General features: G+C 40.9%; 1 protein-coding gene across 3 annotated transcripts in view; it reads left to right on the forward strand.

Annotated features, from left to right (window-relative positions):
* The window catches only part of RUNX1 (RUNX family transcription factor 1), a 200,764-nt gene extending 194,595 nt beyond the window's left edge, over positions 1-6,169 (forward strand). For all 3 annotated transcript variants that reach the window (XM_039318504.1, XM_039318496.1, XM_039318513.1), the window contains one exon: positions 42-6,169. In XM_039318504.1, coding sequence (XP_039174438.1) covers positions 42-535 — 494 coding nt within the window. In that variant the 3' untranslated portion in view covers positions 536-6,169. The remainder of the gene's footprint in view (positions 1-41) is intronic.
* Positions 6,170-16,574: the final 10,405 nt, after the last annotated feature.

The following is a 16,574-nucleotide window of genomic DNA, read 5'->3' on the forward strand; positions in this document are numbered from 1 at the left end:
GTTTATATCTGTTTATGTTTATGTCCATTCTCCCAAACCAGGTGCTTCTGACCTAACAGCGTTCAGTGATCCAAGAGTAGGAATTGATCGTCCATTTTCTGCCATTCCTTCCATTTCTGATCCTCGTATGCACTATCCAGGAGCATTCACCTATACTCCAACCCCAGTCAGCTCAGGAATAGGAATTGGCATGTCTGCCATGACCACCGCCACCAGATATCACACATACCTACCACCTCCCTATCCAGGTTCTTCTCAGGCTCAAGGTAACCCATTTCAGACCAGCTCTCCTTCGTATCATCTCTACTATGGAACATCAGCAGGATCTTACCAATTCTCCATGATGTCTGGTGGTGATCGGTCTCCCCCACGTATTCTGCCTCCTTGCACTAATGCTTCCACCGGATCTACTTTACTCAATCCCAACCTTCCAAACCAAAATGATGTTGTGGACACTGAAGGCAGTCATAGCAACTCCCCCACCAATATGGGAACAACAGCAAGATTAGAAGAAGCAGTGTGGCGACCATATTGAATTATTATTACAGGTGTCTATTCTGACAATGTCCATGATTTTATATGACAAATGAGAGCACTGCCATGTTTATCTTTCACACAGAATAGCAATCAGTTCTGAAGTCAGTATTTCTGGAAATATTGCTATGATGTTCTCTGATTGATTTTGCTCAGTGAAGTGATTACATTCTCATAGACTTTTTCCAAGTCTGAACTTCAGAAAATAATAAAGGTTTAAGATAGTAGTTCTGTTCATTCATGTTGGCTATAAATATGGAGAAGGATAGATACCCAATATGTGTCCAGAGTTTCAGACTTTGAAATTTAAAGTATTTTGTTTGATGTCTGGTGCTGAGGCATTCAGTCTTACACAATCTTAAATAATTTAATCAATCATTTCAACCTGTAAGTTAAAAGGAAGTATACAATGATTCTCAAAGAGAAACTGTGAATGCTTCTAATTTAGCAATGCTGTGAATAAGAGTTTTTATATCCTGGAAATAATTTTTTAATCAAGTTGTATATTCCAAAGAATACAGGAATTGTTTTTATTTTTATTATGTTTTTGAGCTGCAATTCATCCTTCTTTGTGTATCATCTTCCTTTATTGGCACCTTAAAATTTGCAGAAAGTTTTAATCCTTTTTTTTTTTATAACGTGCTCACTTTTCTTGTACTTTTGTCAGCTAAATGCATCTACAAAAGCCTCTTTTCTAGAAAAATAATTTAATTTTTTTAATATAAAGGAGTGACAACCTACAGTCCTTCTCAACTACTGAAAAAGTACATGATAAGTTGATCAATATTTATGCTCTGCATTGAACTTTTGTATGTGATGCTTTTATTTAAATAATGCTTTGAAAATAAGCACATACATTTTGTAGCAACCAAAGTTTAAAATTATTACATATAAAATGGCTGGAATACTTATGGATAATGTGACTTAATTATTTAGAAATATTGTTTACATTTAGCTCCATTTCATTCTTATCAATAATTTAAATGAAGTCACTTTTGTCCAATTGAGAAACCAGGTTTCTTTTAAAATCTTATGATGATATAATGTCTTTGAATAAGAAGTTTAGGTTGTATTTGCTGCATTTGGATGCTGACTTGGGCACTGGAAGCAAAGATTTGTCTCAGAGTATATATTTCAGAATTTCTCATACAGTGTGATATTTATATTCCATCAACTTTCTTAAAGACAACAGAAGTGAAAAAAAAAATCAAACAACACAACCAAATATTATCATTCTAAATGATTATCAAGTTGCACATTGTGGTCAAAATACGATACACCCCAATTTTCTCCCTTGCCCTAATAGGAGATACAGCCTTCATTTAAGGCTGTATCCTAGTCACGTTCATTGAAAGCGCTCCCCCCATATGACACACAATCCAAAGCAATCTTACACAATTGAAGTTTAAACAAAATAGTAGCTTAAGTGTGTGATTCTTCATTCTAGGCATATGTTCACTCATCCTCAGTTACTTTGCACCCTTATAAGAGGGGTGGGCAACATTGAGACTACTGAACCTGTTTTTGGTCACCTGGGTAACTCCCAAACTTCCCACCGAAATTCAGATATTCAGAATATTCACATATTGTGATTTTCAGAGGTAAATTAATAAAAATATGCTACATTTAAAATGCATTGGGGAAGTGGGGGGCAATCCAAATGTGTAAAATAAGATCAAGAAATGTCATCTACCACTTCAGAAAGATGATTTCATCATAACCTGGATACCAAAGTGTAATTTATGGACACACAAATGTCTGTTCATAATGTATAAAGAAAAATGCAGATACTTTCTCTCCCTGTAGGAAAAGCATCTCACTCTTTCACTTTCTATAAGTAGATAGAGGCATAGCATATATACCATAAAGTTCTAAGCAGCCCCACCCTGACATCTTTCCAATATTCAAACTTGCAGTTTTCTGTGGATGCTTGTGGTCCAGAAATAAACTCTTGAAGAACAACTGGTTCATATGGAATGTGGGCCTCACATCTTTAGGTGGTTTTATGTTTGCATATCCCACCCTGTAACTTGGTGTGTTTTTTTATTTGGTTCTGTTTGGATTTTATAAAATAACTTAACAATGGTAGTTGTTTAAAAAATGGCACTGTTTTCTAGTATATCTCAAACATACAAAACCTTACTTTAAATTAAGCAGCACTAGTTTATGTGGGATCTGAATGCAGTCATACTCCTTAAGACCACCCCATGCTCTCAATTTCTATCAGAAGAATTCATATCTGGGCACATTCATTAATAATGAATAGCACGCTTCTCTTCCAATTTATGCAGAAGTAAGTACCCTCTATACTTACTTGAGAATAAGCCTCAATGCACACAATTCACTAGCTTCTTCCAGAAACAGACTGGATTAAATCCATTTTAGCACTCTATGTTCTGAGAATATAACAATAAAAAGCACTGAGCTTGAGCTGGGTAAGATTCTGGACAAGCCAATAAGCTTTAAGTGCTTGGTTGGCATATGCAGTGTTATAGATGTCAGCCAGGTTCAGATGAAAAGTTGCAAAAGGCCACGGGTAAGCACTTTGCATGTATTCAGAATGCACTAAACTTACAAGAATTGGGAAAGCCACCTTACACCAGATGAGGCCAGTTGTTTACATAGTCCAATATTATCTACTTCAGAATCAGCTGATATTTCTGGCATTGAGCACCATTGGCCACATCTTTAGCAATCTCATAAGATTTTGCTATAATTTCACAGGATTCTCTTTTCGCAATTTTAAATATTGCTATAATTTGAACAAAAGTTACCTTGTGCGGTTCTAGGACCTGGTGCCCACAGACACCTTGTTACTGATACCTGATGTGCTGTCAATAATAATTTTCCATGATCAGACGTTTTTCACAATAGTTGCTAACCGTCCTTTCAGTTGGCAATGTCAGCGATTTAAGGTCAAGATCCTTCTGTATGCAAAGTATGTGCTTCACCAGTGAGTTATGACTCAGTTTTTGCAGGTGTGCTGGTTTCCTCTTACATGCGTTCTGTTCTATCCTTTTTTGTACAGTATACCGTAAACATTCAGAAAACAGTGCAGTAATATAGGAAGGTCTTCAGCTGAAAGCACTACATCTACTGTTTCAACTATTACTTTTTCATACCTTTCAGCTATCTTCCTGGAAGTAAATTCATATAGCACTCCCTAGATTAAAATGTGACAGTACTAACAATTACTTATTTCTTATTTTATTGTATTAATCCTTATCCCTGGTGGGCTCTTTACCTAATATTTAAGATGCCCTAATTCATTGCCTTCTTCTCCCCCTCCCCTGAAAACTAACCAGATTTGATTTTCCAAACCAGATTTGATTTTCATGACATTGTCAGTATTAGAATTTGAAAGGCAATTAATCACAAATGAATGCCAATGAACTTTAAAAGTGTATATTCAAGATTTCAAGTATGAATTTGACCATAAGATACAGAGAATCTACATTTTTTTAACTTGATATCTTCCAGATGTGTTGGATTTCATCTGTCATCATCCCCATCCACTTTTGATAATTGTAATGGTTTCATAAACATTTTCAGTAGTTGGGGGGAGGAAAGCATTTCACTGGACTTTAATTTTATAAGACATTGATCACATTTGATTTTATCCTGCAAAATATTGATTTGTAATTAGAAATACTAAAACAAAGTTACTCCTAAAGATATGGCTTTTGAAATATACAGACATCCCATGATAATAAATGTGTTGAATTTCTGTTGGATCTCATTCAGAAGGAACAGTTGTAAGATGATATACTTATAATCCAGTGTTTTTGCCTGCCTTTAAATAGTAAGCAACCTCTGTGATGCTTTTACTTTTGGAGCAATGGTTTTTATGACTGCATTCTGTGAAGCAAAATGGGAGCACTCTCTGTCGAACAATCTTCTCTAATGTTATATGACAGCCATATAACACCAGATTACACTAAATCTCTCAAAGAGGCCACCTCAGAGGAAAATTTCTGTTTTAATGAAACGTAGTTGGGTAAACTTAATTTAGGACTTACTGGTTCCATGTTTGGAGTGCTTTGTTTTCCTAAAACATAGAATCAAACTTGATAAAGCTGATTACATATTAAAGTAAAACTCATCTGGAGCCCGGTAAAAGACATATTCTAATACTGCCTTTCTCAAGCCAGTGTTTTGAAGATGTGCTTGATTTCAATACTGATCAGAAATTCTGGGCATCAAAATCAACAAATATTTGGAGAGCATCAGCTGTTCTATATTCTGTATTAATCAATTATACATTGGAGTTCCTTTTGATCCTGAAAAAAAAACTATTCCTTTTATAGCAATTTGTTTTATTCTTCTGTCTGACAATTTTTTCCTCCAATTCAACAATATTACCATCTTGTAAAACAGATCAGGGAGTACCTGGCTTAATAACAAATAGTGATTTCTTTATTGAAATGAATTTGATTTTAGTTGAGCTAAACTGATTTAAAAAAAATAACATGGGGGGCTATCAAGATTCATAACTGAGTTTATAAACATACTTATTATCTGTAAAAAGAAAAAGTAAAACTTATTTCAAGTGGCTATATATTTGAGGTAAAAAAAACCTCTGATACTGCTGTTGAAATAACATTTTTTTCTACATCATAATTCAGTGGAATAAATGGTTCTTATTTATTTCTGCTTATTAAGATTTCTATTAAAGGGCCAAGCTGATTTCCTACACATAATTATAAAGTATTCATTATGGTCCCCAGAAGATTTTTTTACAATTGCTTTTTTAAAAAATCCAACCTTTGTTTTTAACATTTTGCCATTCTATCAACCTTTTCTTGATTTCCATTGGATAATACTATCCACTAATTATTTTGTTCTACTTGTGATAAAAAGGTTGTCATGAGACTTAATTGTATTTATGTATGTAAATAAGTTTTAAAGGCTTCATAGAACATATTGGTATTGCTTGTAAGTATTTGACATTTTCCTCCTTTACACCTTTTCTGAATTCACTTTTCTTAAATAGTGTAGAGAACTTTCTTCCAACTTAAATCATTTTAGGTTTTGAGATGAACTGTTTTAGTTACTTTGTAAACAGTTAAAGCATGGTTTTATGTGGCACATTGAAATATCTTTGTTGGTTTTTTTTTGTTGTAGAAGAATGTGCAAGCAACTGTGGGTTATTTGTGGTATTTGAAAAGTAGCAGACCCAAGTTATAAAAGTGAAATGTTTCAGGAAATGTGAAGTGGTAAATCTTATGAGTGAACAACATAAATAGCAAACTATTTATGAGAACTATGTTAGGACCTGCGAATTCAACTTTTCCTAGGTGTATTTATGATCAGCTTATACTGTGTACAAGAATTGCCACATCTTTTCCTGATACAGCTATATGAATCACTTTTAGAAGGGGTTCTCCCCAAACAATAGTGTTTCTTCCATAGGGGAAGAACTGTCCATTTTTACCCACTCAACTATGTCTCTAGTTGCATAGGCCCTTCTGCATAACAAGGTCAATGTGTCCAGAAGAATTTATTGTGAGTAGCATGCAGAGCAGCTGGACTGTTGCATTACTTCTACTGGAAACTTGCTTTCTTTGTACCGTAACTCTTCTGTACATTCAATATTACAATTAGTATCAATGACAAATAAACTGTTTGAGAAGTATATAAGCATCAGATTGTTTCGTTATTTCACTGAACTTTGTGAACCCTAGCGTGGTGTTTTAATTGCAGGGCACCCAAGGGTGTCATATATGCCATATGGTGTCTAGCCAATGAAAGAAGTTCAATATCTCTCTGGGGAATTTATTTCACTGGTAAATCAATTTCTGCTAATTGTTCTGGCACTTACAAGAGCCCCAGAAGAACAGAGAAGATCAATCTCTTATTCATCGTAAGTTTGGAAACTCCCAGAAAAATGGAAATCTTGCTGTCTGGAGAACGTTTAAATTTCAGTTTGATGAGGAAAAAAAAGCTCAAATTTTATTTTATTTTTTTCAGAATGTGCTTTTAGTTACCAGATTCATATCAGTCCAGGATTTGCCCATAGTTCCCAAGATTATGACACCTGAGCCAGAAAAATCCACGGGTATCATTCTATGTATCCATGAATACATTTTCTTGACATCACAGTACCTCAACTCAGCTTTAGACATCTACATTCTACCAAATAGCAGAGCTGCCCTTGACCCTCAAGTGATGGGTTATGCTCTGCCTTTTCCAGCCCCGTGAGACATGGTTGCCAGTTTGCTTCCAGGTGAAATTCAAGGTGCTGATCATTATCTATAAAGCCTTGCATGGCATTAAGCTTGGTTACTTGAGGAATTGCTTATCTCCCCTAGCATCTGCTGTCAGGATTGGCACACTCTAGGATGCTATGATTAACCAATGCCATATATGCCATATATGCCATATATACCAATGCCACATCTTCTCTGTGACAGCGCTTGCTCTTTGGTATGAGGTCCCCCCCCCAAGATCCAGGTGGCCCCTATTCAGTTTATGTTTTGAAGGGCCTTGGAGGCCTGATTCTTACCCCAGGCCTTTGGTGAAAGGAACTGAAGCCCCCTTTAGATCGTGTGAATTGCTTTTATTTGTTCCATTCAGGTTTTGTTATTTTTGCCATCTTTACTCTTCATTTTTGTTGTTTGCTATTTTTTTTATTTTTAATGTTTTAACTTGTAATTTATAACTTATAATTTGTAAACTATCCACAGTTCTTGGGAATCAGGCAGCATATTAGTATTATTTTGGTTGCTCACACAGTCAACCAGATGTTTTAACTGTATTGTTTATTATTATTATTGTTATTGTTATTGTTGTTATTATTGCTTGTACAGAAAACCCCGGAAAAGAAAGTGATATCACTTTATGATGAGCAATTTCCGCAACAATTTTACATCCCGGTTTATCTTCAGAACAAGCTAGTGAGGTAGTTTAGGCAAAAAAAAAAAAAAAATGACTGTCTATGTTACCTAGTCAGTTTTGTGACTAGCTGATGATTATATATTGGAATCTTTTAAGCATTCCTCCATCTAATGGCTTTATTGCATTTCTTACTTTGGTGTCTGTCTTTAGCTCTCACTGAAATCAGTGAACAGAAAAATGCTTACTTGCATTTGAAGCATTTGCCATATTTAAAGAAGCAGCTTACCTTCAGAAATGTTTTATTCATGACCTCACAAGTTTGCTCTCTTCTTTAAAACTGCAGAGACCAAGAGTTTCCCAGACTACTATTAATCAGTTCGAGTCAATGTCTGGGAATAGCAAAAATTGTAAGAAAAAAAGGTAAAACAAAGCGATAAAACAGGCTTTAAAATAAAGGATTTTTTTTTAATCTGACAAAAAAAAATTGGTCTCCAACTTTTGGAATCATGGTATCATTGATTTAATAGGCAGTAAAACTCATCCCTTTCTCAACACGTCAGCATTTTCCCTTCTACCTGCCAGCTTTTGAGGATAAATTTAATTTCAGTCTCGCAGGAAAGCTTTTCCTTAATTTTTATATTGACAAAATGCCATATTAATAAAAAATGATGGTTTCATGTTGGTGAATAAGGCACTTAGGAATTAAGCAAAGTTCTTTCTCTGTTGAGAACCTTGGCCCAGTTCAGGTAAATAGATTAAAACAGGTAGTAGAGGAGACATTTAATGCACGGAGTGGTAATGTCCAATTTTTCCTCTCTTTTAACATTTGAACTTCCACTATAAAAGATGTTTATTTCTTGGAAAACCTGAGTCATTGGTATGTACAGTTGTGAGAAGTGTTATTCTATAGCAATAGCAATAGCACTTAGACTTATATACCGCTTCACAGTGCTTTACAGCCCTCTCTCAACGGTCAGCATATTCCCCCCCCCAACAATCTGGGTCCTCATTTTACCAACCTTGGAAGGATAGAAGGCTAAGTCAACTTTGAACCACTCAAAATCGAACGCCTGGAGTGAACAGTGAGTACTGCATTCTAACCAGTGTGCTACCATGACTCTTATCCACTGCACCATCATGGCTCTTATAGCACTAATCTGGGTGTGAGAACAAACTGGGGATGTGGCTATTGTATCCATCCTTCCAGCTGCATACTAGCATCCCCTCTTGAGCCAATCAGTCTTGTTATAAGAAAGATATAGATACAAGTTGGTAGTCCTGGGGAATTTTAACATCTGCTATCTGAGTTGAGGGTAGCTTAAAAAATCATGATCCTCATGACAACTCTGTTCTTACTCTAGGTCATTCTGGATCTGGCTCACAAAACTGGCCAAATATTGGATTTGGCCTTTACCTTGAGAATTTTCCTAGAGATCTGGAAAGGAATGAACACTGGTCAAATATCACATATTCCCTAGCGATAAGGATGAAGAAATGGGATTATTTTGCCATTACTGCCATTACTATGAGATTATCAAGATAATGATTAGCAGACAAGCAATTAATGGGTAAAATTGATCATATTTGCTATAAGTGGAAGCTGGATGGACAGAACATGAGGAGATGACAGAAGTAATCTTGAAATGCTACCTGAGAGATTTTTGAGCATGTCATAAGGAAGTGAGGTAAGATTTGCCTAACATGAACATAGATTCCTGACCCTGAATAAGGACAGTCAGAGAGGGGATAGGAAATCAGATTCAGGCATGGTCAGTGCCTCTCTGAGGGAGTGGGAAGCTCCAATCCATCAGCTTTGAAAGACTCGGGGCCCTACCATCTGCTCAATTGGTGTATTAGTTAGATCAGAGGCCTTGTCTGGAACAAGATGCAGTGAGGATGATGGTCCATGTCTTTATCCCTCAAGTTCTATATTGGACTTCCCTTAAACACCATACATAAACTTCCATGATCTTCCATGCAGTGGCTCACAGGCCTATTGGAAACTCCTACAACTCACAACAATTGTTGTGAGGACTGCTTTGGTTATTGGTATGTTTCTGAATTCAGTTCAAGGTGCTAAATCGCTTTCTATAAAGCTCAATATAGCTTAGGGTCTCAGTAAACCACCTTTCCAAAATACATTCTGTTATGTCCTGAGCCTTGCAAGCGGGCTCGGAGCATTGCAGGTGGTCCCGGGCAGGTGCAAGCTGCCCGGGACCAGACAGCTGTCGCCAGTGCTTGTGAGCATGCGCAAGTGCTGGCGCGCGAAAAGTAACACATTGACCCGGGAAAGTCCTATAAAAGGAGGCTGCGAGGTGTGGGCTTTTGCCGCCATATTCCAATGTAAGCTGAACTGAAGAATAAAGGTTTCCTGAGAACTACAACTGCTTCTCGTGTCTTACCATTTCGCGACGGACACAACACTGGCGACAAAGGTGGGATCGCCTTACATCGGAAAAGAGAAGGTATAAGCTTACCCGAGTGAGTCCGGAGCGGCAGGAACGGCGTTGACTCGGCAGCTACCCGCCAATCCAGCGTGTATTCGGGGGTAGGCTGGCTGATAGACCCTTCCTGATACGAAATGGCGAAGATTGGAAGGCTTTCGGAATTCGACGTCTCACACCCAGAGAGGTGGGAGTCCTACGCAGCCAGGGTGGAAAACTACCTCAAAGTGAACCAGGTGAGGGAAGAGAGCTTGAAGGCTGCCACCCTGCTGTGCGTTTGCGGTCAAGACGCATTCGAAATTGCTGAGAACCTCACAGCACCTGTTCCTTTAGAGTCTGTCAGCTACGCAGATCTAAAAAAGTTACTGAAGGAGCACTTCCAACCTAAGATGTCCGTCATCGCGTGGCGCCACACCTTCGAGCAGAGGGATCAACGACCTGGAGAATCGGCCAAGGAGTACATCGCCGCACTGAGGAAAGCCGCCAAACATTGCGAGTTCAAGGACCTTGAAGAACGACTGAGGGACCGATTTGTGTGCGGGCTAAGGCATCGAGAGTTGCAACAGAGACTTTTCGCCAAGGAGGACTTGTCTTTCCAAGATGCCTTGAGAGAGGTCACCGCAGAAGAAGCAGCGGGCGGCGCCATCAAGAACATGCGGCCGATCAGAAACAGTCCAGATGCTGCATCCGTGCACCAGGAAGAAGTCCAAAGAAACTCCGAGGAGGATCCGGACGAGGAAGTGGACCGTCTCCACCCCACAAAGGAAGGAAAACCAAGAGGAAGCTCTTCAGCTCTCCCCAAGTGCATCGGTTGTGGAGGTCGCCACAAGAGAGCCGACTGCAAGTTCCGCTCCGCTATCTGCCGGGCGTGCGGAAAACAAGGACACATTGCAGCTGTGTGCCTGGGCCGTCAGAAGGTACAACCTCAGGAAGAATTGCGCCTGAAAGGTACCAGGGTCCCCAGCCAGAATAGGGTGGGGTTTTGTGCTTCGCGAAGAAGCATCTACAGGACAGGCACACACAAGCCCATTAAGAAAAAGCTGTCACTTAAGGTGAAGCTACAAGGGGTTCCATTAACTATGGAACTGGACACGGGGTCTGCACTTTCGATCATTTCTATGCACACATTTAGGAAGATTTGTTCCGGCAGCGGAACCCAGGCCAAGTTGAGGCCTTCTGACATTGTGCTAACGGATTTTCAAAACTCCAGAGTGTGTGTTAAGGGGGAGGCCACCCTTAACGTACAGTATAAGGATTTTGAGGGTCCACTAGACCTACTAGTAGTAGAGGGTGAACGAACGAGTCTCATAGGACTCAAGTGGTTTGAGGCCTTGGGGATACACGTCACAGGGCTCAACAGCCTACAAACACTCAACCTACAGGAAGTCTGCAAAGAATTTGCAGACGTTTTCAGCCCCCAGCTGGGCACATACAAAGGACCCCCTGTGTCATTAAAGTTAGACCCCACGGTCACTCCCATTAGAATTAAAGCAAGAAGGGTCCCTTTTGCTTTAAAGAGTAAAATTGACACTGAGTTGGACAAACTGATCCAACAAGGAATTCTAGAACCTGTTGACTCCAGTCCATGGGAGACCCCCATTGTCACGCCTCTTAAGGCAAATGGGGACATTCGCATCTGTGCTGATTACAAATGCACTCTAAATAAGGCATTGCAGCAACATGCCTATCCTGTTCCTGTGGTCAGTCATATCCTGGCCTCCCTCAAGGGGGGGCGCGTTTTTGCAAAGCTTGACCTAGCTCAAGCATATCAACAGCTGCCTGTTGATGATGACGCTGCTATAGCTCAGACTATTGTGACCCACAGAGGGGCTTTCAAGGTAAAGAGACTTCAATTTGGAGTAAATGTCGCTCCTGGGATTTTCCAAAGCGTAATGGAAAACACACTACGGGGTATACCAGGGGTTTGCCCCTATTTTGATGATGTCTTAATTGCAGGAGACTCCACACACATTCTAGCTGAAAGGCTAAGGGCTGTCCTGTTAAGGTTCAGGAAAACGGGACTCAAACTCAAGAAGGACAAATGTAAAATTGGGGTACCTTCTACTGAGTTTCTGGGGTTCAAAATTGATGCTGCTGGGATTCATCCTGTTGAATCCAAACTAAAAGCCATTATGCAAGCCCCTAGGCCAAAGTCTAAGGCCGAACTGCAGGCTTTTCTGGGCCTTCTGAATTTCTACAATTCCTTTCTTCCACATAAGGCTAGTGTAGCTGAGCCTCTTCACAGGCTATTAGATAAACAGGCAGTGTGGCAGTGGTCACAAACACATGAGGCTAGTTTCAATGAGGTCAAGGCCTTACTCACTTCTAACAGTGTACTTGCACACTTCAATGAGTGCCTTCCTGTGTGCATCGCTTGTGATGCTTCCCCTTATGGGGTGGGTGCTGTACTGAGCCACCTCAGGGCTGATGGAACTCAGGTTCCTGTTGCATATTACTCCAGGACATTGTCTGCAGCTGAGCGCAACTATGCTCAAATAGACAGGGAGGCCTTAGCTGTTGTTGCTGGAATTAAAAAAATTCCATGATTTTTTATATGGTAGGCAATTCACGGTCTTCACTGACCATAAGCCTTTGCTGGGACTATTTACCACACGTAAACAAACTCCCCAAATCATCTCTCCCAGGATTCTCAGGTGGTCTATCTTCTTGTCCGCATATGATTTTTCCCTACTTCACAAGCCTGGGAAGGAAATGGGCCATGCTGATGGCCTCAGTAGATTACCCCTGCCGGTAATAGAGGCTGACCCCACGCCAGCCATCAATATTCTCTCCATTCAAGCTTTGCCCGAGTCCCCCCTGAATGCCAGGGATGTAGCTGCTGAATCAGGCACAGATCACACACTTTCACGTGTCCTTTCTTGGGTTTTGTCTGGATGGCCTGAGCACTGTCCTAGTCCTGAGTTTCAGAGTTTCTGGTCTAAAAGGAACGAGTTGTCCACCTCTCAGGGTTGTCTGCTTTGGGGAAGCAGGGTTGTCATTCCCACCTCAATGAGGACTAGGGTCTTAGATTCCCTCCACGAGGGTCATCCTGGCATTGTTCGTATGAAGGCTCTTGCACGCAGCCACTTGTGGTGGCCAGGGGTAGACAAAGACATAGAAGCTAAGGTGCATGCTTGCCACCTTTGTCAACGTTCACGCCCTGAAATGCCCCAAGCTCCTGTGCATAGATGGGAGGAAACACAGTCTCCATGGTCTAGGGTGCACATTGACTACGCTGGGCCCTTTCAGGGTCAATTCTTCTTGGTCCTCGTTGACAGCCATTCAAAATGGCTTGAGGTTGTACCTGTCTCTTCCACCACCACTGCAAAGACTATTCAGGTACTGAGGGGGATTTTTGCTGCACACGGGCTCCCAGACGTCATTGTGTCTGACAACGGCCCTCAATTCACTTCCTCCGAATTCCAAGCTTTCTTGCAGGCTAACATGATTCATCATGCCACTTCTGCACCTTTCCACCCATCCACCAACGGTATGGCTGAACGCATGGTTCGCATCACCAAGGACGCCTTGAAGAGGCTCACCTACGGGGACTGGCATCACAGGTTGGCTGACTTCCTCCTTTCTTATCGCACCACACCGTCCACTTCTACAGGGAGAAGACCAGCTGAACTTCATTGGGGGCGCAAACTGACTACCAAGCTTGACCGGTTGCATCCGGACAGATTGCCTCCTTCTGTCTCACACCCCAGGGCACCTAGGCAACTACTTGTGGGTGCCCCGGTTTGGACTCATAATTATGGGCCTGGTCATACATGGGTCCCCGCATCTATATCCAGGGTCACAGGTCCTCTATCCTACGAGGTATCCCTGGACAACGGTCGTGTCCTGCGTCGGCACATTGACCAACTTCGCCCTAGACGGGACCTTCCCGCTGAGACTCCTGGGTCTTTTCCAGGGGGGGAGGGGGAGCCCTTTGGGCAAAGGGAGGGGCATGGAATGCTGCCCTGTACCAATGAGGGAGCCACAAACGGCCCATCCCAAAATTCCGCAATTGCTCCCAACAGGAAGTCATGGAGCCCAACTAGAACTCAGGCATCAATGCCTACTCCGGCCAGGGAGTCACCCCAGGGGCACGATCACTTTTCACCCGCATCACTCAGTACTCCAGTCAGAGAGAATACCCGGGAGCATCCCAACAATCCATTCCCTGCAAGAGAGCTGGCACACACTCCTCCTAGTTGGCCTGACTTCAACCCTGTCCCTAGAAGGGGGCAAACACACAGGGAGGTGGTCGAGGAACCAAATCCCGACTACAACACCTCTGACTACACTCAGGGGACAACTGAGTTTTGGAACAGTACTGAAACCCACACAAGCTCGGACACAGAACGGGATTCAGGGGATAGACAGCCTCCTGACAGTTCTTGGATGGACCTAGGAGGTTCTACAGAAACGCCCAATAGTGACAGTCACTTAGAAGGGCCAGAGAGCCTACAGCTAGGCAGGACAACCAGGTCATACACTGGAAGAAGCCCTGGCCTGACGAGCCCGGTGGGCAAGCAAGCAGGCCAGGCATTGGAGCACAGTCCTTGGGAATCACCAAGGCATAATGGAGGGAACAGGCACACATCACCCCTCAGTCAGGGAGTACCTAGCAAGCACCCAGAGCTTAGGAGGTCACAGAGAGCAAGGAAATCTCCTAAGTACTTAGAGGATTACATAACACTATTGGCTAAACAGAGCCAGTAGAAGGGTAGAAACACTGAGGCAATGAAAATGGGTGAACTCCAAACATGGAGGGGAGCAGAGCATTGTACTAAGAGTGGGTTGTGTATTATTTGGCATTGGTCGTAGTTTTAGCCCGGGGGAAAGGGGTGTTATGTCCTGAGCCTTGCAAGCGGGCTCGGGGCGTTGCAGGCGGTCCCGGGCAGGTGCAAGCTGCCCAGAACCAGACAGGCTGTCGCCAGTGCTTGTGCGCATGCACAAGTGCTGGCGCGCGAAAAATAACACATTGACCCAGGAAACTCCTATAAAAGGAGGCTGCGAGGTGTGGGCTTTTGCCGCCATATTCCAATGTAAGCTGAACTGAAGAATAAAGGTTTCCTGAGAACTACAACTGCTTCTCATGTCTTACCATTTCGCGACGGACTCAACACATTCCACCATCTCAAGCTGAACCATTAGGCAGCAACCGCAATATGACAAGGTATGAAAAGAGAGAGAGAGACAGTGGGCATTTTCTTTGATGGCTTCAGTATCTAGAACAACTTGACCTATAAAGCAAAGTTGGCTCGTACTCTCATGCTCGTTCAAAATTTAATGAAAACTTTGTTGTTTCAGAAGGTCTTGGGAGGTTAATTGTACAGAATATCAGACTAGAACAGTTAGTTCTACTCAGGGCTTTTTTTCTCATAGAATGCCCAGAATGGAGTCCCAGCATCTTTTTTAGATGGAACCTTGTAGGGTAGGCAAGGCGGATTGTATGAAGTGTATGAGTTCTGGCACCTTTTTTTTTTTTTTACAAAAAAAGCACTGGTTCTACTGTTGTATTATCATTATCTCTATCTGTATCTCTATCTCTTTCTCTCCCTCTGTTTGTCTGTCTGTCTGTCTATCTGTCTGTCTATCTGTCTCTATCTATCTGTCTGTCTGTCTGTCTGTCTATCTATCTTTATCTATCTGTCTATCTATCTCTATATATATTGTTATTACATTTTACATATCAAGTGCTGTCTCTTTCAACTGAACTGGTCAATAAATCTTATAAATAAATAAAATATAAACAAAATAAACTGCCATTCTACATTTGCAACACCCATTGAAGTTGATAAATATGCAGGATTGCATTTAGATTTGGCACAACTATGAAAAGTCTAGGTGGCTGTATGCCAAACTGTCTTCTTTCACTGACTATCAGAAAACTAAATTAAAAGATTCTTGTTTTTATATGAAATCAATGCAAATAATGGATTCAGCTAATTGCAAATAAGTTAAATATTTAAGGTATAACCTTCATATTACTGCTTCAGATTAACATTTAAAGGAGTCTCACTTCTGCAGTGCTATTGTTCTATAATAATATATATTATTTGTATTCAGATTCACATATATTATCTGCCATTGTTATATCTATCCTAAAGACGTCATTATTCATAAATTAATATTACACTGGGGTTGGTAAGGTACTGAGGTTGAGAGAGAGCTATTTAAAATTATCTACTGAACCTGGGGTTTGAGATTAGAACCTAGAACCCACTCATTACATTATCTGTCACCTCTTATATATTAATTAGGTCTTCCTCTAAAACCATGATTGATAGTGAAAACTGAAGTCTAGCATCTTTCACATTTCTCAAAATACGTGTTATGATGCCACCTTGTACTCACAAGACAGACAGCTGTACCCTTGAAAGGGAATATATGGACTTCCTTTTTTTTTCAGTCTCAAGGAGAATCTTCTTGAATTATGGATTGAAGCGCACAACTCAAGGATGTTTCTTTAGCACCTCCCCTTCCATAGAGAAAAACATTTTATTTTTTACAAACCATGCCAAAACCTGGGTCCCAGGAGAAGAAAAGGAGTTGACCTAGCACTGCTTCTATACCCTTGAATTTATAGATTGACTGCTGAGAGAATTCTGTATGCACAGAAATGGAAAGATATGTCAATCACCACAACAGAAGAATGGATGGAAAAAGTGATGGTACTAATAGAGTTGGCAACCATTGTAATTTGAGAAAAATATATACTCAGTTGTGTTTCTACTTGGAAACCACTTATGGGCTTTGTGCTCGACA

This window comes from Crotalus tigris, unplaced genomic scaffold (assembly GCF_016545835.1).
Source record: "Crotalus tigris isolate CLP2741 ecotype Arizona unplaced genomic scaffold, ASM1654583v1 scf7180000017601.7605149639:7615979, whole genome shotgun sequence".
Lineage (NCBI taxonomy): Eukaryota > Metazoa > Chordata > Lepidosauria > Squamata > Viperidae > Crotalus > Crotalus tigris.